The sequence below is a fragment of the Mobula birostris genome, chromosome 17 (genome assembly GCF_030028105.1).
Source record: "Mobula birostris isolate sMobBir1 chromosome 17, sMobBir1.hap1, whole genome shotgun sequence".
NCBI classification, from domain to species: domain Eukaryota; kingdom Metazoa; phylum Chordata; class Chondrichthyes; order Myliobatiformes; family Myliobatidae; genus Mobula; species Mobula birostris.
This window is the reverse complement of record NC_092386.1, coordinates 19,558,424-19,580,518: the sequence shown is the minus strand read 5'-3', so window position 1 is coordinate 19,580,518 and position 22,095 is coordinate 19,558,424. Positions and strand designations below refer to the sequence as shown.

The 22,095-nt window shown below is 39.9% G+C and overlaps 1 protein-coding gene across 9 annotated transcripts in view; it reads right to left on the bottom strand.

Annotated features, from left to right (window-relative positions):
- The window catches only part of ppip5k2 (diphosphoinositol pentakisphosphate kinase 2), a 113,581-nt gene that overhangs the window by 65,432 nt on the left and 26,054 nt on the right, over window positions 1-22,095 (bottom strand). For all 9 annotated transcript variants that reach the window (XM_072281338.1, XM_072281344.1, XM_072281342.1 and 6 more), the window contains 8 exons: window positions 21,723-21,824; window positions 21,487-21,573; window positions 19,438-19,513; window positions 12,123-12,232; window positions 11,009-11,094; window positions 10,556-10,681; window positions 6,760-6,881; window positions 5,169-5,351 (listed from right to left, as the gene is read on the bottom strand). In XM_072281338.1, the coding sequence (XP_072137439.1) occupies window positions 5,169-5,351; window positions 6,760-6,881; window positions 10,556-10,681; window positions 11,009-11,094; window positions 12,123-12,232; window positions 19,438-19,513; window positions 21,487-21,573; window positions 21,723-21,824 (892 nt within the window). The remainder of the gene's footprint in view (window positions 1-5,168; window positions 5,352-6,759; window positions 6,882-10,555; window positions 10,682-11,008; window positions 11,095-12,122; window positions 12,233-19,437; window positions 19,514-21,486; window positions 21,574-21,722; window positions 21,825-22,095) is intronic.

Sequence of the window (22,095 nt, the reverse complement as noted above, 5' to 3'; positions counted from 1 at the left end):
ACCAAAAGTTTCTTCCGATACATAAAATTGTAAATAAGAGGTGAGAGTGGATATTGGACCACTGGAAAACGAGCTGGAGAGGTAATTATGGGGAGGGGACAATGAAATGGCGGACGAACTGAATAAGTATTTTGCATCAATCTTCTCGGTGGAAGACACTAACAGTATGGTGGAAGTTCCAGGTGTTGGGAGTCATGAAGTGAGTGAAGTTATCATAACTAGAGAGAAGGTTCTTGGGTAACTGAAAAAGTATGAAGGTAGATAAGTCACCTGGACCAGCTGGTGTACATCTCAGAGTTCTGAAAGAAGTGGCTGAAGAAATCGTGGAAACAACAGTATTGATCTTTCAAGAACAAAGAGAGCCTTTTCTGGCTGGCTGCTGGTGACTAGTGCTGTTCCACAGGGGTCTGTGTTGGGACCGATTCTTTTTACGTTACATATGTGGGATGAAGTCAAAGGGGACAAATTTGGAAATCAGGGCTAATTTTCACCTTCCTGTCAATTTCAAGAAAAGGAGCAACATTATCCTTGGCACCTAACAACTATCTTGGGTAGCTTTCTGTAGACCTAAGAATTGAATCAGTATATTTACAGTTCCAGCAAAGACTTTCAAATGCTGCCCATCACAGAAAAAAATTTAACCCACCCATAATATAATTGTAAAATAGGCATGACATCAATAAACTTCTGGTATCTTCAGTGACATATCCTCTAGCATTTACCCTCCTATGTTCTGTTAAGCCTTTGCCTTTCCCGTTCTATATTAGATCAATTACTTAATATAGAGTTTGAAGAGATTTGGCATGTCAACAAATACACTCAAAAACCTATAGTTGTACCATGGAGAGCACTCTGACAGGCTGAATCACTGTCTGGTATGGAGGGGCTATTGCACAGGACCGAAAGAAGCTGCAGAAGGTTGTAAATCTAGTCAGCTCTGTCTTGGGCACTAGCCTACAAAGTACCCAGGACACCTTTAGGGAGTGGTGACTCGGAAAGGCAGCATCCATTGTTAAGGACCTCCAGCACCCAGGACATGTCCTTTTTCTCACTGTTACCATCAGGTGGGAGATACAGAAGCCTGAAGGCACACACTCAGCGATTCAGGAACAGCTTCTTCCCCTCTGACATCAGATTCTTAAATGGACATTGAAGCTTTGGACACTACCTCACTTGTTTAATATACAATATTTCTGTTTTTGCATATTTTAAAGAATCTATTCAATATACATAAATGATTTACTTGCATATTTACTATTATGTTTTTTTTTCTCTTTCTGCTAGATTATGTATTGCATTGAACTGCTGCTCACATGCTGGTGATAATAAACCTGATTCTGATTATTATGAAATACAACACTTTAGGACATTGAGTCAAAGAGAAGTACAACACGGAAACAGGCCTTTCAGCCCAACTTGTCCATGCCAGTCAAGCTAGTCCATTTGCCTACATTTGGCCACTGAGCTATTCCCATCCAAATACTCCATACTTTCTAAATGTAGCTATTCTACCCGCCTCAGATACTCTCTCTCGCAATTCATTCCATGTATACACCACCCATTGTGTGAAGTTACCCTCAGGTCCCTTTTATATCTTTCCCTTCTCACTTTCAACCTATACATTCTAGTTTTTGATTGTCTTCCCATGAGAAAAAGACTGTCTGTGCCTATGACTTTATACACTTCCGTAAGGTATCCTACATTCTAAGGAATAATCTACCCAAACATTCATTCTAACCCAAGCCCTCAATTCCTGGCAACATTTTTGTAAATCTACCTTTCTACAAAGACTCCAGTGGAAATTGTTGCTCTCTTCTTCAATATGTGCAAGCTCCAAAAGGCACAAGTACTAAAACTAACAAATACTCCAATAACTTTGCAATTCACAGAGAAGCAATGCAAAAATACATAAAAGTACTAAATTAATTTGCAATCACAATGTGAAAAAGATGGGTCCATGTGAAAGGAGGGGCAGAATACCAAAAATGTGCATGAATTTTAAAGTAACAGTTATAGCAAAATTTTAAATTATTAACATCAAAGGATATTTTAAAAAATCAGTTTGATCTGATACTCAGTGTTTACTCTGAAAACTCAGTATGTCATTGTCAGAAACATGTTAATACAAAACTATAGGAACAAGGGGAAAGGGGCAGAAACATCTGAAAGTTGTAATACACTATCTCTCTTTATTCTCACCACAATCCTCAGGCATGGTCAACCACTTTCTACCCACATGCAAGAATAGTAAGAAGAGCTGGAGCAATGGCTTCTTTTTCTGTTCTTGCATTCCAAATGCGCCCTTGCCTGAACCTCTGGAATTATTTCACTGAACACTTCAACGTAGAAACATAGAAAACCTACAGCACAATACAGGCTCTTCAGCCCACAAAGCTGTGCTGAGCATGTCCTTACATTAGAAATTACCTAGGGTTATCCATAGCCCTCTGTTTTACTAAGTATCTTAAAAGACCCTATCGTAACCGCCTCCACCACCGTCGCACTCACCATCCTCTGCGTTAAAAACTTACTCCTGACATCTCCTCTGTTCCTACTTTCAAGCACCTTAAAAACTGTGCCCTCTCGTGCTAGCCATTTCAGCCCTGAGAAAAAGCCTTTAACTATCCACACGATCAATGCCTCTCATCATCTTATATACCTCCATCAGGTCACCTCTCATCCTCCATTGCTCCAATGAGAAAAGGCCGAGTTCCCTCAACCTATTCTCATAGGCATGCTCCCCAATCCAGGTAACACCCTTGTAAATTTCCTCTGCGCCCTTTTTATGGTTTCCACATCCTTCCTGTAGTGAGGCGACCAGAACTCAGAACAGTACTCCAAGTGGGGTCTGACCAGGGTCCTATATACAATGGCATGCAAAAGTTTGGGCACCCCTGGTCAAAATTTCTGTTACTGTGAATAGCTAAGCGAGTAAAAGATGACCTGATTTCCAAAAGGTGTAAAGTTAAAGATGACACATTTCTTTAATATTTTAAGCAAGATTACTTTTTTATTTCCATCTTTTACAGTTTCAAAATAACAAAAAAGGAAAAGGGCCCGAAGCAAAAGTTTGGGCCCTGCATGGTCAGTACTTAGTAACACCCCCTTTGGCAAGTATCACAGCTTGTAACCGCTTTCTGTAGCCAGCTAAGAGTCTTTTAATTCTTGTTTGGGGGATTTTCACCCATTCTTCCTTGCAAAAGGCTTCCAGTTCTGTGAGATTCTTCAGCCGTCTTGCATGCACTGCTCTTTTTAGGTCTATCCACATATTTTCGATGATGTTTAGGTCGGGGGACTGTGAGGGCCATGGCAAAACCTTCAGCATGTGCCTTTTAAGGTATTCCATTGTGGATTTTGAGGTGTGTTTAGGATCATTATCCTGTTGCAGAAGCCGCCTCCACCACCATCGCTCTTTTCATCTTCAGCTGCTTTTTTTTTTACAGATGGTGTGATGTTTGCTTCCAGAATTTGCTGGTATTTAATTGAATTCACTCTTCCCTCTACCAGTGAAATGTTCCCAGTGCAACTGGCTGCAACACAAGCCTAAAGTATGATCAATCCACCCCCGTGCTTAACAGTTGGAGAGGTGTTCTTTTCATGAATTCTGCATCCTTTTTTCTCCAAACATACCTTTGCTCATTGCGGCCAAAAAGTTCTATTTTAACTTCATCAGTCCACAGGACTTGTTTCCAAAATGCATCAGGTTTGTTTAGATGTTCCTTTGCAAACTTCTGACGCTGAATTTTGGCCGCAATGAGCAAAGGTATGTTAGGTGAAAAAAGGGTGCAGAATTTCATGAAAAGAACTGTTAAACTTCAGGCCCTTTTCCTTTTTTGTTATTTTGAAACTATAAAAGACGGAAATAAAGAAGTAATCTTGCTTAAAATATTAAAGAAATGTGTCATCTTTAACTTTATGCCTTTTGGAAATCAGGTCATCTTTTACTCGCTTAGCTATTCACAGTAACAGAAATTTTGACCGGGGTGCCCAAACTTTTGCATACCACTGTAGCTGCAACATTACCTCTCGGCTCCTAAACTCAATTCCATGATCTATGAAAGCCAATGCACCCTTGCACAGAATCAACCTGCACAGCAGCTTTGAGTGTCCTATGGACTCGGACCCCAAGATCCCTCTGATCCTCCACGCTGCCAGGAGTTTTACCATTACTACTATATTCTGCATCATATTTGACCTACCAAAATGACCAACCTCACACTTATCTGGGTTGAACTCCATCTGCCACTTCTCAGCCCAATTTGGCATCCTATCAATGTCCCGCTGTAACCTCTGACAGCCCTCCACACTATCCACAACACCTCCAACCTTTGTGTCATCAGCAAATTTACTAACACCCTCCACTTCCTCATCCAGGTCATTTATAAAAATCCACAAAGAGTAGGAGTCCCAGAACAGATCCCTGAGGCACACCACTGGTCACCAACCTCCATGCAGAATATGACCCATCTACAACCACTCTTTGCCTTCTGTGGCAAAGCCAGTTCTGTATCCACAAAGCAATGTCCCCTTGGATCTCATGCCTCCTTACTTTCTCAATAAGCCTTGCATGGGGTACCTTATCAAATGCCTTGCTGAAGTCCATATACACTACATCTATTGCTCTACCTTCATCAATGTGTTTAATCACATCCTCAAAAAAGTCAATCAGGCTCGTAAGGCATCACTTGCCTTTGACAAAGCCATGCTGATTATTGCTAATCATAGTATGCCCTTCCAAATGTTCATAAATCCTGCCTCTCAGAATCTTCTCTATCAACTTTTCCACCTCTTTTCTTCTAAATACCTTTTTATCTACACTTAATCACAACTCTCTCTTCCTATCACAAGTTTAAAATAAAACCTTACAATAAGTTTTTAGGAACACCCTGAAACCTTATTACACAATCCACATTTTTGATTTTTGTGAAAGGCTTTGGTATTTTCTTTACATTTCACCACTGCATGAATGTAAAGAGTTGTGTTGATATGAAGAAATATTGTTATATTTCGAGGAACTGCATACATATTTCAGTTTATTCACATTAAACAAAATTTTGTTGTGCAAAGATGTTATCTATATGCTTTATCTTTATGAGCAAAAAATCATTAAGTATAGTTCTTGTCACATGATTAAATGAGAAACTGGAAATAAGATGTCAATCACATACCTTTTCATAATCTTCAACAGTGAAGTCTCGGTCTTTCTGCAGAATCTCATGAAGCCGAGCTTTAACTCGCTGCTGACAACTACTCAGGGAATCACTGTCACTGTCTAACAAGCCATTCATGTTAGCACTTTTAACCATCTGTACAAGAATTGGGGTTAGCTCCCCTTCCAGCGCAAGCAATCCCTAGTTACAAATAGTCAACACCAATTTTAGACATTATCATTTTACACAAAAATAAGATGCATTCCATTTGTTGTGTATCAGATAGTCCACATCTTAAATCACTTCTAGCCAGAACCTCTTCTATAATAAATTAACCAAATTTCACATATCTAGGCTTTCCCAATTTGCATGCTTTCTGATCAAAGTCAACCCAATTCTGAGAACACACAAAGCATATTACATCAAGCCAAAGGCTGCAATATTTATTAAGTAATTGATCACTAATATTGCCAGCATGACAGATATTGCTAAATATTTAATCGGTTCATTAAGATCTTATCCTGTGAATATTTCAAAACCTACTGTCCAATACAAGTATTGCCAAATTATAAACTCACTTACTTCAGTTAGCATAGAAGACCCAATGTAAATTTGAAAGACTAAACTTGTCAGTCAATCAAATTTTCTCAATAGGATCTACAACTTAACTCTCTTGGATGGTAATGCACTTTAATCCAATACATGCAATGGCTATAATATGGCTTTGTGAACATTTATTTATTTTAAAAGTACTTTCTCATTGCATACAGATTTCATTGACAGGCAATCAAATCCACAAGGTTTATAATGAGTTTCAAAAAAAGTTAGAAATACTGTATAACTGGAACTTCTCAAATTTAAACAACCAAGGAAGAGACTTCTTGAGAAAACATATTTTCTGTGGAAGAGAGAGTTACTGGGTTCTTAAAAAGGAAGTGGGAAAGATTAATATAAAACTGAACTTCATTTCATTAAAATTGGGAACTCTCAGATTCAAATTGGAAGAATTAATAAGTCCTAAAGTACTTTTTTTCCCTCTACAACTTCTAAGCAGTTGAAGGTGACATTTTCCTATTTATATGAATTTACAATAAGAACATCAGTGCAAAAATTGTTTGAAGCCGAACATAGTCCTTAATTATTTTAAATTACAGAGGATAGCATCTTCAAGAGTCTCCATTGCTTCATTTAGAACTGCATTAGAAACCTAAGTTCATAGTGAACCTACCACTTACAAATTAACCCACTGAAATATTTGGATGCTGAGTAAGAAGGTGGAGATTATCGAATGAAAGGGAAGAAAACAGTTGTTTTCCAGATGAATGATCTGTAGTCAGTACTCATCAAGAGAATCTTGTATTGTCATCCATAAATAATATGCAAAGATTGAAAATGATTGACATACACAGCTAATTACTTGATGGGTTTGTGATAGTAACACTATTAGCATGTCAAGTTAGTGAATGAGATTCATTACAATAATATATCTTGAGAAAAATACCATCCTTCAAACAGAAATAATCTAAAAATTAAGATTCCAGTGTTAACTGGCAACATAGTTTTAACATTTTATGCGCGTTATAAGCACAACATTTTTGGTTTCTCAAACCTTAGCAAATGCTGCCGCTGTCATCTGAACTCTCCCTTCATCTGAAGCATAGATCTTCAAATCATGACGATATGTACTATGCAATCGCAGCAAACCACAGCCTGGAAATCCTGCATAATCTCCTGAAATAACATTTAATGTACAAATGCAGAAAGCAAGCTGGAAGGAATTACAAGTATAAAATAATATACTTTTCCAACTATAACAAGTATAACAGAAGAACTAAAAATCCAGCAGATGAATACTATTAGATCTAAGCCTCTGAGGTTGGTGGAAGTGGACTCAATCATTGATTTCAAAAGGAAGTTGGATAGAGGCTTTAAAGAAATAAATTTGCAGGGCTACAGGTGAGAAGATGAGTTGTTTGATTTATAGAGTTAAATGGCCTCAGCATGCACCATAGTGATTTTATGACTATTTAAATCAACAGACCCCATGTGCAAAACACAATAGGATAAGAATTGGACTTCCTTAATCAGCATTTGCATCAGGGTGACATAAAATTCTTGCTTACAGAATATTGATCTTATTTAGTAATGCCTACTTCAATTTTCACCTCAAGAGGGCTCTGGAGGCTCAAAGATCAATTTCATTCAATACTGATTGCGATAAGAGTTTTGAATATCACAGGAATTAAGGGATATCGAAATAGGTCGGAATTTTTGTGCATAAATCCTATTTGTGATGTTTGACAACTAGGTGTCATGTTTCAGTCACCTACAGAGTAGTTGCAAGTCCATTCCATAATCTAGCCTCTGTATGGCTCCATAAGCACACATCTTAAAGAATAGGTTGGAAAGAAGAGCAGCCATAATCTTGTTGAATGGTCGAGCTGGCTCAAGGAGCTGAATGGTCAGTGTCTGCTCCTACTTCTTATGTTCCTTAACTGTTCCCTTTGATGCAGGGATCAAGAACTGGTAGTCACAAAGCCAAAAGTAACATGGGGATAATCTTTTCTTATACAGTGAGCAGTTAAGGTCTGAAATGCACTGCCAGGATAGTAATGGAAGCAGATTTGTAAGCAGTGTTCTAAAGGGTGCTGAAGAAGTCTCTAAAAGGAAACAATATGTAGCACTTTGTCAAGAGAATGTAGTGAAGAATCAGCTAGGACTACCCTTTAAAAATGGCCATATAGATTTGACAAGCCAAGTGTACGGCAAGCATTCTGTAATGCTGCATTTTTGTGCACAATCCTTATTTGTGATGCTTGACAACTAGGTGACATGTTTCAGTCACCTACAGAGTAGTTGCAAGTCCATTACATAATCTAGCCTCTGGATGGCTCCATAGGCACACATTTTAAAGAATACTCCTGTCTGTTACTTTAATTCACTATTTGAAAACTGGATATTGCCTGGCCAGCCCAGTATTTATTGCCAATCCCTAACCTTCTTTGAGCAGACAGGGTTGAGTAACCTTCTTAACTGCTGTAGTACTCTCACAATGGTGATGAGTACAGATTCCAGGATTTAGACCTGGTATGATTAAAGTCAAAGGGTTCGGTAGCTGCTCTCAGTGTAGCCTAGATGAGTAATGGGATTCTAAACCAATGAGTTGCTGTGCCCGAGATCATGTTGTCAGATGTTAAATTTGTTCATTTCAAATTGAGTTAATCTGTGAGAAATTCAAAACAACTGCAGGTGCTGGAAATCTGTAATAAAAACAGGAAATGTTGAGCACAGTCGGCAGGACAACCTGCGTCTGTTTGAAGAGAAACAGAATTAACATTACAGGTCAAAGACCTTTTGTTAGAACTGCAATGGACGGTGGGGAGGAGGGATGTCAGAAATAGGGTAAAGGTGCGATTATCTGGTCAACGATTGAATGGGAGTGGTTTGAAATCAAGAACATAGACTAAAAAGTGGAGGAGTTAGAAAATGCAGAGCAAAGTAGATGTTGCCTCCTTTCTCCCTCTGTTAACAAGGCCTTTGAGCACAATATGCTGGTTTCCATGTGACCATTCTCCTCCAGGACAGAAGGTTTGAGCTTGTTTCGTCCTCACCTTCCATCCCACTAGCCTCTGCGTTTGATGGATCAGTCACTGCAATTTTCACCACCTTTGAAAAGATTCCACCATCAGACACATCCACCCTTCTCTTTGTCCCACATTTTGCAGGGATCCATCAGTTCATGATTCCATGGTCAGATCTTCCCACCAGCCACTGCCCTTGCAGCACTTTACCTGGGAACTACAGGTAATGACACATCTGCCTTTTCACCTCTACCTCCCATCCAGGGACCAAACAGATGACTATTCTAATCGAGTCTACTCCATCATGTTCACAATGTGGTATCTTCTAAACTGGAGAAAACAGACTAAAGTACTTTACAAAACACTTGCACTCAATATGGACGGATAATCCCAACCTTCCCGTTGCTTTCCATTTTAATTCATCTTCTTGCTTTCATTCTGACTTGCTGGTATGCAATTCCTGTACTGTTACAATGAGGCCCAATGCAAGCTTAAGAAACCTCTCATCTTCAATCTGGGCACATTGCTGCCTTCAGGACTCAATATTGAACCTCAGGTGACTTTATTTCTATATCTGTATCAGTCAACCACCTGTGATATTGACCCAGCTTCTTTTTGTTCTTTAACCAACCCTCCCTCCATTTATTTTTTCTTTCTTTCGAAGTGAAGGACATGACCACCTTTAACTATTGGGCATGTATTCCTGTTCTGCATTGTACAATTGCTGCATTTTATTGTCCAGTCGAGAGTCACATGAAGGGTCTCAAATCAAAACGTGTTCGGTCAATTACCCTTCAATGATGTTGCTTGACCTACTGAGTTCCTGTGGTACATCTTGTGGAGCTCCAGATTCCAGCATCTGTAGCCTCCTGTCTCCATTCTATGTTTTCACTACCAAACTACTCCCATTAACTCATTGACCAGATAACATTGTTTGCAGCTTATTCCCATGGTTACTAAGGTCTTACTCTACAAGAGACATCCCACTCTCCCAACGTCCCTGCAGCATAATGATCTGCATTTGGTTCTTTCCCAATTCTGATGAAGAGTCTTTAACCACATTAACTTTGTTTTTCTTCCCACACATGCAGCCTGAACTGATGAATATTCATTAAGATTTCATCACAGGAAATTATTGTTAAGTTTGATTTCATTCTGAAGCATGGTTTCATGCCAACCTTCAAGCTTCCAGGTACTCCTATTATCAGTTGGTGTTAGGGCTATTTTTACCTGTCACAGTTCCCATGATTGGACTTAAACCAACCTTGCCTGTCACCATTAGCTTCCAAGCCATATCAATGCTCACTAGCTCCTACATCATGCCAAAAAATGTCAACATTGACCAAAATGGTTTCTACAACGGTTATCTCACACTGCCAGTCTTTTGAAGTAAAATCCTAATGAATTATTATTAAGTATTCTTCAGCTCAATAACGTTGATTTAAAAATATGCTTTGCATGCCAAGTGAGTAAAGAATGTGGCACTCTACCCACAGCTACAATGCCAAAATGATTTGCAACCAATAAGTTACTTTTGCAGTTGGAGGAAGTTTGGTTTTAGTATAAACACTGTCACTTATACTTTACTTAGGATGCCAAGGTTCCAATTGTAGTTAACTTTTACCAGATTTTGAAATTCACTTGGTTCTGTCATCATTGCATTGTGCAGGGCAAAACGAGCATAGTTAAAACACAACTTTGATGTTTACTTTTTAGAAGGAGAAAGTTAATAACCATTTTGAAAATCATGGTGATAGTGTCCGACAATTAGCAGTTAGCTGTTAGTGAAGAGATTAGGAAACAAATATCATTTATTTCTTTTACCTTGTCCTCCTGGATACATACATCTGAAAGCACGACCTAGCTCTTCAGCTTGGACCCTGCCTGCTGGAGTCAGCTCTCCACCCCACTTTAACACCAGCAGCAGAGAAGGCTCTTCCTTCTTGTTTTCTGTAGGTAAGGTATAGTAATTCATTCAGAACTTTTTCTAACTATAAAGGACTAAGACTTGGTTTGAGACTCCAGTGGAAAGGCATCATAAGCTACATCCTTTCAGTTAAAATTATTGCCAACCCAAATAATTGGGTGCAATTTTTTTTTTTTTTACAGTGACTTGCCAAGTGTGTTAATTAAAGATATTTAGTCATTATTATGAAGTGTTACCTGGAGCGAACAGTTCCATTATAGGTGTAAAGTTCACAAAAAATATTAAACAATGCTAATTAATGTACTTTTAAAAAGCCAAGAATCAAAGAAAAATGATGTCTGAATGCCTACCATCTTCTTCACTTGAAGTCTTTGGACACCCAAGGGGCAGGTATGTTAATTGAACTTTACGATTTATTCCAGAAAAATGGCCATACCTGTCAATATATATTTAAAAAAAGATTAATAGAAGGCTGTGAATTGTTTTGCAGTTTTCCAAAAATATTTTGCAGAAGAATGACAAAATTTGACACTAAGCAGAGGAAGACATGGGAATAGTTTACTGTGTTAGAGGAATCCAGAGCAAAGGAGATATAATATGCATATACAAGGCTACTAAGAGAAGTCAAGAATAACTTCCAGACAAAAGCAAATTCTCAGTAGAGGCTATTAATGAATTGGGATTTCCAAGGCAAATCATTAGATTTCTGTTCAGGAAGCAGGTGGAGTCCTACAGTAAAAATGGTTAAAGGAGATTGAAGGTCAGACATGAATAAATTAGGAGCTTATTCTTGATCATATATGCTAAAATCAATGGAGAGGAATATTGAAACACAGACTTCATCAGTAAAACAGGCGACTCTTACTTAATGTATGTGAATTATTTAAGTGTGTGTTCTTAGTAATTCCATTTAAATTTTTAAATCCCAATTTGACCTACTGTCTGAAACTGCCCATGCCTAAAACAATGACTACACATGAATGTGCCTTGTGCAATGTATCGTCATCATACAGGCAGGCCAAAAATGCTTCCATCTATGTAACATTTGGAGAAATTAATAGAAAGCTGTGAACTGTTCTGCAGTTTTCCAAAAATACTTTGCAGAAGGAAGATCTGACAAAATTTGATACTAAGCAGAGGATTACATGGGAACAATTTGCTATGTTAGAGGAATCCTTTGACAGGTTTCTGCAGGCTTCGTGAATTATAAAGCCCATCAAGATCATTTGACATTTTAGTTACACCTGATGCAAGATCAGTACCACCAGCACACTCCCAATTAGAGACAAAATGGATCTGTAGTTAACCTGTGAAGCACAGCCTAAAACAAACACATTTTCAATTAAGACCAGGATCATAACAGTGGCTGACTTAAAAGCAGAATTTCTGGATGCATGTCCTTACAAATATCTATTTACTTTTCATATGTGTATTATCATAGAGTAGAATTTCTCTGGTACTCACATTTCAAGCACTGTTTTAAGTTGCTCAAGTTTTGATTTACTTTCTTCTATTTCTGAGTCATTATTCTGACCCAGTTCTGCCAAAAGATGCCTTGCAATATCCAAGACTTCCTGAAAAACATTAAAACAAATGTTCATTATATTTGTTCAGATTCATTGCACTTTACACATGTACAAATACAGAATCAAAAATCAAACAATGCTAAACCTTCAATTATTTGCTGTCCAAACCTGTGATTTAGATTACAAGACTATATGCTGGTAACATAAAACTGGCAAAATTATGCCCACTGAGGATTACAGAGAACCTGTAAAGTGCCCTTGCTAGATTATGTGAGCGTGCTTGAAAAAGGCAGATGGAATTTAATGTGTTGTTTTGTTTTTAAGAAAATAGCAGAGCTCTTTATTTGAATTTTTAGAAACCAGCAGATGTTAGTATAGATAGGAGTTTGGCAGTGCTGGTTTCAAAACTAAGTGTTACATTAGCCTTTTTTGCAAGGGGTAGAACAACGAATTGCGATGTCTTGCTACAATTATCCAGTGGTTTGCTGAGAGTTTGCTTAGAGAGACACAAGTTGTTTTATTTCTGTAATAGATACACTGGAATGATTTCTAGGATAAAAAAAATTGAGGATGAATAGTCCAAATTAACTAAAGTTTAGAATAATCAGAGGTGATCTCACTGAAACAGGTGTCTGACCAAAACTAACAGGGTGCATACAGGCTTCTCCTAAACCTATTATTTCAGAAAGAATAGCAATGAAGACAGCCCTGACACAAGATTCAAATGGCTAAAAGTTGGACCTTCGCTCTTTGGAATTTAAAAAATATGGGATGATCTTTTTGAAACATACAAGATCCTAAAGGCAGTGATGCAGATGTTTAGTCACTAAGTACAAACAGAGCTCAGATGCTTGGACTCTAAGAAAATCAATAAACATAAATGAAAAAAAAACAGGCAGGAACATGAACAGAGGTGAAGAATCAGTCACAATCTTACTGAATGGTAGGTCAGGCTCAAGAGAGCCTTAAGGCCTTCTCCTGCTTCTATCTTATATATTCACCTACAGAGAAACATTATAAACGAGGGCATAAAAACAGAAAACCCAGTAATCACTTTCCACATTAGGCAGTATCAGTGGAAAGAGAATAGAATTAACATTTCAGGTCAAAGACCTTTTGTCAGAACTGGGAAAAGCCTGCTGAATGCTTCCAATATTTTCTGATATTATTTCAGGTTTCCAGCATTTGCATTTTATCTTTATTTTCTTCTAATATGGTCAATGCTCCATTTTATTCCATTTAAACGACGATGGTCTTTCCCCTATTTTGATTTTAACTACCTTGCAGGGTTACTGCTTCAAGCAGTATTTTCCAATTAGGTATTAAGTCTATTGTCGTTTAAGGCAATACATGAACCACTAATCAGCCAGTTCAAACAACTTTTTTTTTTTTAATTTATAGACACAGCAGAGATACAGATTGTCCTGCCCTCTGAGTCTACACTATGTTGACCATCAACCACCCATTTAGAATAATCCTACATTAATCCCACTTTTTATTCTCTTTCCACTCCAATCAGTTTCACCCAGATTTGACCACCCACTCACCCACTACAGGCAATTTTACAGTGGCCAGTTACCTTAATGACCTGCAAGCCCTTGGGATGTAGGATGAAACCAGAGTACCTGAAGGAAATCCATGCAGTCTCAGGGAATACGTGTCACTCCACAGTCAGCATATACTACATATACCTCATAGACTACATCCTGGTGCACCAGAGAGACCTTACTCACCCGAGTGATGCCTAGCGCAGTGTCATACAGACCATTGTCTTGTCCGCTGCAAACTCAGTCTCCATTTCAAACCCAAGCCAAAGAGAGGAGGCGCTCCAAGGAAGAAGTTTCAGGTTGGCAACCTCTAGTCAGCTGAAGTGAAAGCTGACTTTCAGACGAATCTTCAGTCGAGGTTTCAGGATCCTACAGACTCCTCTCCAGAAGCGCTTCGGGAGCACCTAAAAACCACCATCCTGCACACCTCTGAAGAAGTCCTAGGGTTTTCCACAAAGAAGAACAAGGACTGGTTCAATGAAAACAACCAGGAGATCCAAGAATTGCTGGCAAAAAAGAGATCCGCCCACCAGGCGCACCTTTCTCAGCTGTCTTGTCCTGATAAGAAAGCAGCCTTCCGCCTTGTATGCAGCAACCTCCAGCGCAAGTTTCGAGAGATTCAGAATGTGTGGTGGACCAACCTCACAAAGAGAACTCAGCTTTGCTCAGGCACCAGTGACTGCAGAGGGCTTTATGAAGCTCTGAGAGCAGTGTACGGCCCTTCGCATCAGGTCCAGAGTCCCTTGCGCAGTGCAGACGGTCAGGCGCTCTTCACAGACAAGGTGTCCATCCCGAACCGGTGGTCGGAACATTTCCAGACTCTCTTCAGCGCCAACCGCATGGTCCATGACTCAGCAATTCATCGCATCCCACAACAGCCAGAGAAAACAGAATTGGACAAGATTCCAACCCTAGAAGGGACAGTCAAGGCCATAGAGCAGCTGAAAAGTGGCAAGGCAGTGGGAGTTGATGGAATCCCACCTGAGATTTGGAAGCATGGGGGCCCAGCGTTATACACCAAACTCCATGAGTTCTTTGTCTCCTGCTGGGAACAAGGTAAACTACCACAGGACCTCTGTGATGCAGTCATCATCGCCCTGTACAAGAACAAGGGGGAAAAGTCCGACTGCTCCAGCTGTTGGAGATAACTCTTCTCTCTATCGCAGGAAAAATCCTCACAAGAGTACTCCTGAACAGACTGGTGCCCATCATTGCAGAAGACAACCTTCCAGAGAGCCAGTGTGGCTTCAGAGCCAACAGGAGCACCACCAACATGGTATTTGTTCTCAGGAAGCTCCAAGAGAAATGTACGGAACAGAACAAGGGATTGTACATGATGTTTGTTGACCTTACCAAAGTGTTCCACATCGCGAGCAGGGGAGGTCTGTGGCAAATCATGGAACGACTGGGATGCCCCCCCGAAAGTTCCTCAGCATGGTCATCCAGCTACATGAAGATCAGAGTGGCCAAGTCAGACACAACAACGACCTCTCAGAACCCTTCCCAATAGGCAACGGAGTAAAGCAAGGCTGCGTCCTCGCACCGACTCTCTTCACCATCTTCTTCAGCATGATGCTCGAAAGGGCCACAGAAGAGCTTGATGACAAGGACGGTGTCTTCATCCGATACAGCACTGATGGCAGCCTGTTCAACCTGAGGCGACTACAGTCCCACACCAAGACATTGGAGCAACTCATCCGAGAGCTACTCTTCGCTGACGATGCTGCCCACACAGAGACAGCCCTGCAGCGTATAACATCTTGCTTCGCAGAGGCTGCCGGGCTCTTTGGACTGGAAGTCAATTTGAAGAAGACAAAAGTTCTCCATCAGCCTGCACCTCAGGAAGATTACCACCCTCCCCACATCACCATCGGTGAGGTAGAGCTGAAGACAGTCCACCAGTTCCGCTAGCTGGGGTACACCATCTCGTCAGATGCCAAGATCGACAAGGAGATTGACAACAGACTGGCACAGGCAAACAGTGCATTTGGCAGGCTGTACAGAAGAGTCTGGAACAACAAGCATTTGAAGAAAGGCACAAAGATCACCATGTACAGAGCCATTGTACTGACCACCCTCCTATACGGCTCTGAGTCGTGGGTCATCTACTGTCACCACCTACGACTCCTTGAGCATTTCTACCAGCCCTGCCTCCACACCATCCTCAACATCCACTGGAGTGACTTTGTCACCAACATCGAAGTCCTTGAACAGGCGGAGGTCACCAGCATCGAGGCCATGCTGTTGAAGACACAACTGCGCTGGGCAGGGCACGTCTCCAGGATGGAGGATCATCGCCTGCCCAAGATTGTGCTGTATAGCCAACTCTCCACTGGCCACCCTGACAGAGGGGCACCGAAGAAGTACAAGGACTCTCTGAAGAAATCCCTTGGTGCCTGTCACATTGACCATCGCCAGTGGTCTAATCTAGCCTCCGATCGTGATGCCTGGCGACACACCATTCACCAGTCTGTCTCCTCCTTCGAGAACGCACGCAGAGCTGGCATTGAGGACAAAAGGAGGAGGAGGAAGAACCGTGACACAGCAGCACCAAACCCAGAACAGAATTTCCCTCGCAGCCACTGTGGCCGGACCTGCCTGTTCCGTATTGGCCTCGTCAGCCACCAGCGAACCTGCAGCAGACATGGGCAGCCCCCTTCCTAAATCTTAGTTCACGAAGCCAAGTCATGATGATGTTAAGACTTATGCATTCTGCGAGATGGAACCCTTAAGGCTGTAACAATTTCTAAGAACTTTAGTACTTGCTGAACAAAAGTATCTGCTTAAACATTGTGGTTTTTCATTCAGTCTCAAATGAAAATCCTTCCAACTCAAGAAAATGGCAGAGGGCATGCCAGAGGGATAGGGGTGGAAACAGAGAAGATCACATCTGTGCTGCATGCAAAGAAAGAGAGCAGGAGCACAAGCTCTAAACCATATCTGTGCATTTATAAGGCTTCGATAATGCTTTTATTTTGGCATGATCTGAACTAAGGGTGCAAAACTAGTCCCTTAAGGAAGGTTGCAAAGCATTCAGAAGGTTTACTTAACTAACGCCTGAAAAAGCTGGGTTGCTTGAAGAAAGGTTACCCAGGTTTATATCTGCTAGAGTTTTGCAGAGTAAAAGACTCAACTGAAACAGATAAAATGGCAGGATGTCAGACAGGACATTGCCTAATCTGAATGAAGCTAATGGTTGTGTACTTAAGACAAAGGAGTGACATTTTCTCTGTCAAGGATTATGCCTGAAACTCTCTTACTCAAAGGACAGCAACTGGATATTTTTAGGCACAATTAGATAAATTATTAAGTAAGCAAGTAAGACAATACTAAATTAAGTTAATTAAGTAAGAAGATTAACAGTACAAAGTCACAAAGAGTAGTGGGAGACTGGAGGATTGGGAAAACTTTAAAAAGCAACAGAGAACAACTAAACAAGAAATAAGGAAAGGGAAGATAGAGTATGAAAGTAAATTAGCACAAAGTATAAAAACAGATAGCAAAAGTTTTTATAAATATATAAAGCAGAAGAGGGTGGCTAAAGTCAACGTAGGTCCCTTGGAAGACGAGAAGGGGAAATTGATACTGGGTGATAAGGAAATGGCTGAAGCATTGAACGACTATTTTGTGTCGGTCTTCACGGTGAAGGACACGTCTAATAAGCCAAAGAAGGATGTTATGGACAAAACAGGAGGTGAGGACCTCAATAAAATCACTGTCACTAAAGAGACAGTGATGAGCAAACTAGAGGGCCTGAAGGTGGATAAGTCCCCTGGTCCTGATGGGATGCATCCCAGGGTGCTGAAAGAATTGGTGGATGTTATAGTAAACGCATTGATAATTATTTATCAAAACTCTCTAGACTCTGGGCAGGTCCCCGTGGTCTGGAAGACAGCAAATGTCATGTCACTTTTTAAAAAAGGATGTAGGCAAAAGACGGACAACTATAGGCCAGTTAGCTTAACATCTGTAGTTGGGAAAATGCTTGAAGCCGTCATTAAGAAATAGCAAAACATTTAGAAAAGAGTGGTTCCCTTAGACAGACGCAGCATGGATTCAGAAAGGGCAGGTCCTGTTTGACAAATTTACTAGAGTTCTTTGAGGACGTAATGAGTGCAATGGATAGAGGGGAACAGGTGGATGTCAAGTACTTGGATTTCCAGAAGGCGTTCGATAAGGTGCCGCACAAGAGACTTATAAATAAGGTACGGATACATGGAGTCGGAGGAAGTGTATTGGCATGGATAGTGGATTGGTTAACTGGTAGAAGACAGAGAGTTGGTATAAATGGGTGTTTCTCCTGTTGGCAGTCAGTGGTGAGTGGGGTGCCGCAGGGGTCGGTGCTGGGCCTGCAGCTGTTTACCATTTACATTGATGATTTTGGAAGAGGGGACCGAGTGTAGCGTAGCAAAATTTGCTGATGACACTAAACTGAGCGGAAAAGTAAATTGTACAGAGGATGTGCAGAGTCTGCAGAGCGATAGATAGGTTAAGTGAATGGGCCAAGGTCTGGCAGATGGAATACAACTTTGGTAAATGCAAGATCATCCACTTTGGAAGGAATAATAGAAGAGCAGATTATTACTTAAACAGTGAAAGATTGCAGCATGCTGTTGTGCAGAGGGACTTGGGAGTGCTTGTTGGTGAATCGCAAAAAGTTGGCTTGCAGGTACAACCGGTTATTAAGAAGGCAAATGGAATGATGGCCTTCGTTGCTAGAGGGATTGAATTCAAGAGCAGGGAGGTCATGCTGCAAAGATACAGGGTACTGGTGAGACCACACCTGGAGTGCTGCATGCAGTTCTGGTCTCCATACTTGAGGAAGGATATACTGGCTTTGGAGGCAGTGCAGAGGAGGTTCACCAGGTTGATTCCAGGGATGAAGGGGTTAACCTAAGAGAACAGATTGAGTCGCCTGGGACTATACTCTCTGGAGTTCAGAAGAATGAGTGGGGGGTCTTAGAGAAACATACAAAATTTTGAAAGGGATAGATAAGATAGAAGTAGAAAAGTTGTTTCCATTGGTAGGTGAGACTAGAACTAAGAGACATTGCCTCAAGATTCAGGGAAGAAGATTTAGGATGGAGATGAGGAGAAAATGTTTTTCCCAGAGAGTGGTGAATCTGTGGAATTCTCTGCCCAGGGAAGCAGTTGAGGCTTCCTCACTAAATATATTTAAGAAACAGTTAGATAGGTTTTTACATAGTAAAGGAATTAAGGGTTAAGGGGAAAAGGCAGGTAGACGGAGCTGAGTTTACGGACAGATCAGCCATGATATTATTGAATGGCGCAGCAGCCTCCATGGGCCGGATGGCCTACTCCTGCTCCTATTTCTTATGTATGTAACAGTATTGCAAAGTCACCATTAGTCACATCAGCCATGATCATATTGAACTGTGGAGAAAGCCTGAGGGCCAAACTGCTCTTTATTCATACATTACAAAATAGATTTCCATACCCATTTAAAATCAAGAATAAGGGATGCGCGGAGAAGCCAAAGAGAAATTCTGGCTTCAGGTAAACTTCAAAAAGAACAACAGAAGATTATCTTACAAGGTCACTTCTTTACTCTTACTGACAGGCTACTGTTTGTTTAAAATTTGTGAAAGGCCCAAAGGGAAAATTACTATTCTGCAGGGTAGGTTCATCACCTAATGAGAATACTCTGATCTTTATTATACTAAAAATTCAAGATGGAATACTCACCTGTAGCTGCTTTGGCTTCTTGAGCTTTATTTTTCCTGCTTTGCATCCATTATATTTCTCAAAGAGATCAAAAAATCTAACAGGAATAAGAGAAGAGAAAAAATACAGTAAAAAAAATTCAAATAAAAGTATATGAATCACATGGTATGCCACAACTAGAAACTGGATTACATCTATATTTGTTAGGCTAAATGGATAATAATTTTTGTTCTGTCGCTAAATCAGCTTTCATAATAAAAAAGAGTATCTTCACTGTAAGAAATCATTAATGTGGTAACCTCCCACTTAAAAGCATTGGAGAACAATTTGTGAGTTTACAGTAAACAGCTGCTGCACAAACTTTCAGGTACCACAGAGCTAATAGAAAACTGATACACGCTAATAGGCTGACTTCACAGCTCCGTTGCCCTGGTGTAAGTATTTCAAAGCAAATGCAAAACATTTATACGTCCAACCAGTGCATAAAATACAGTACAATTTTGTGGTTTATGTCTCCTACACATAAACTTGTAAGAGGTTTGTCTCTCCTTTGAGTTGTGGCTCAAATATAAGAACCTCTGTTCCTGGGACAAGTATCATTGGAGGAACATCTAGAATAAAAGTTTTGGAATTGCTTTGGAATGGTCTTTTTCCTCTCCCAAAGTAAAAAAAAATAAGTCAATTGGAGAAGGTCCAACTTTAATGGATGAAAACAGATCAGGTTTGGGTAAATTGGAACCAAAATTTGGCAGTCAAAATTGTAACTGAACGATGGGAAACCTTTAAATCTGGAAGTGCTTCACCTAAAATGGAAATAGAAGATGCCAGAAACATGCAGTAGCAGATGAGAAAGCATCTGTGAAAGGTAACAATAGTCTGGGAATATTCCCATAAAGACGAACATAAAATTAATGTTAAAACTTGTTGGGTAATCAAACAATAGAAAGCAAAACAGAGCGGGAGGGAAAAAAAGGCATAGTTAATACAAATGAATCCAGGCTGATTGCAGAAAGGAGGTGAAGCAAAGAAACAGCAGCAAAAATACTGGCTGCAAACACAAAATGGTACGTAAAATATTCAGTAATAACATGACAGAGAAAAGGACTGAAAGAGGACAGAAGGCACTAATCAAGAGACTAAAAATGAAATCTATTCTTGGAATCAGAAGACATGTCTGCGATATTAAATAGGTGATTAATATCAATATTTTTTAAACAAATTACTGGAGTTTCAGCAAGGAGGGGAATTTTTGAGATTTTGGTTGGACAAAAAAAATTGATAAAGAGAAAAAATGAGAAATGACACAAAATGAATAAATTATCTGGTCCAGGTGAGATGCATCCTAGATTCCTGAGGGTGGCGTTGGGAAGGGGAAGTAACAAAGGATCTAGACACAATCCTTTAAACAAGTCATCCTCAAACAGAATAGACTGCCAATGAAGAGAAGATAAAATAAAGTAACATACTTCTCACTCCGTAGTGAAATACTGTTTAAAATATTCAGCAAATCAGACAGAAGCAAGAAGATGACACATAACTGTTTTTAAAATTGTGTGAATTTTTAAGTGTTACTGCTGTTTGTACCAAATAAGTAAACTTCTAAATTAATTTTTTTTTTGGTGTGTGCGTGCATGCGTGTGTGTCTGCGTGCATGCATGTGCGATGTTGGCAGGACGTCTTTTTTCATGCCTTTACAAGGCGCAGAGAGAGAGACTGTGTGGCGTGCTACTCCTCACACAGACATTTCACTGTATTTTTCCCTTTATTTTACGAAGTCGAGTTGCAATCTCGACACTCAACCCGGCATGGATGGAAAGCATACTCAGGAGCGGCCCCGACTAGATTCCAATCTGGGAACCTTCGTTCCAGAATCCGGCGCTGGTGTCATTGCGCCACCAGCCGGCCCTCTTCGAAATTTTCTATTGTGTATGTTATAACATATTTGCAAATTTAGAAAGACAAAATTCAGTAAGAAAAATTGAAGTACATGATGAAAAACCTCAAAAACAGCAAATATAAAAATAATAAGCATAAAGCCAAACATTAAATAGAAATGAAGCTGCACTTCACCTCTGGTGCCTCACTTCCATTTTCATTTTTTGCTTTGGAGTTCGATCCCCATGCCTTATGACTGCAATCACACAACGGAGCTCCATCCTGTACAGGTAAAATAGGTAACGCTGAATTTGTAGCAATTTTAGAAAGCAATCCAAAAGTTTTGAAATAGTTTGCACAAAATGTTTCAGGATAAATTTCCTGATTGAGAAAAAGAAATCCATTTAATCCAAATTTACTTGTATCCTTACATAGTGCCAGATGTGGTGGGTACAATAGGGATGTCCTCTGCTTCAGTAGGGATAGACCATGGGATACGAAATTGTGGAGCTAACTCTCGCATGATGATGTTTCTGTAAAATAATCAAAACAATTTGTCAACGAAGTAATAAATCAGGAGTGAAATGATTATATCTATTATTATAGCTTTTAGAGCATTCAAAATGTAAATTGTTAACTGCAAATGCATTCAGACTTAAAATTTGACATGTACCTAAAAGCTTTTGGATGTGTCCACTGGAATCAAAAAGAGAATTTTCCACTTTGTAATTACATTCAAAATAATAGGAATTTTGAGGAAAAAATATTTGTGTATAAATACGAAGTTTCTATTTCAGGTGCAAT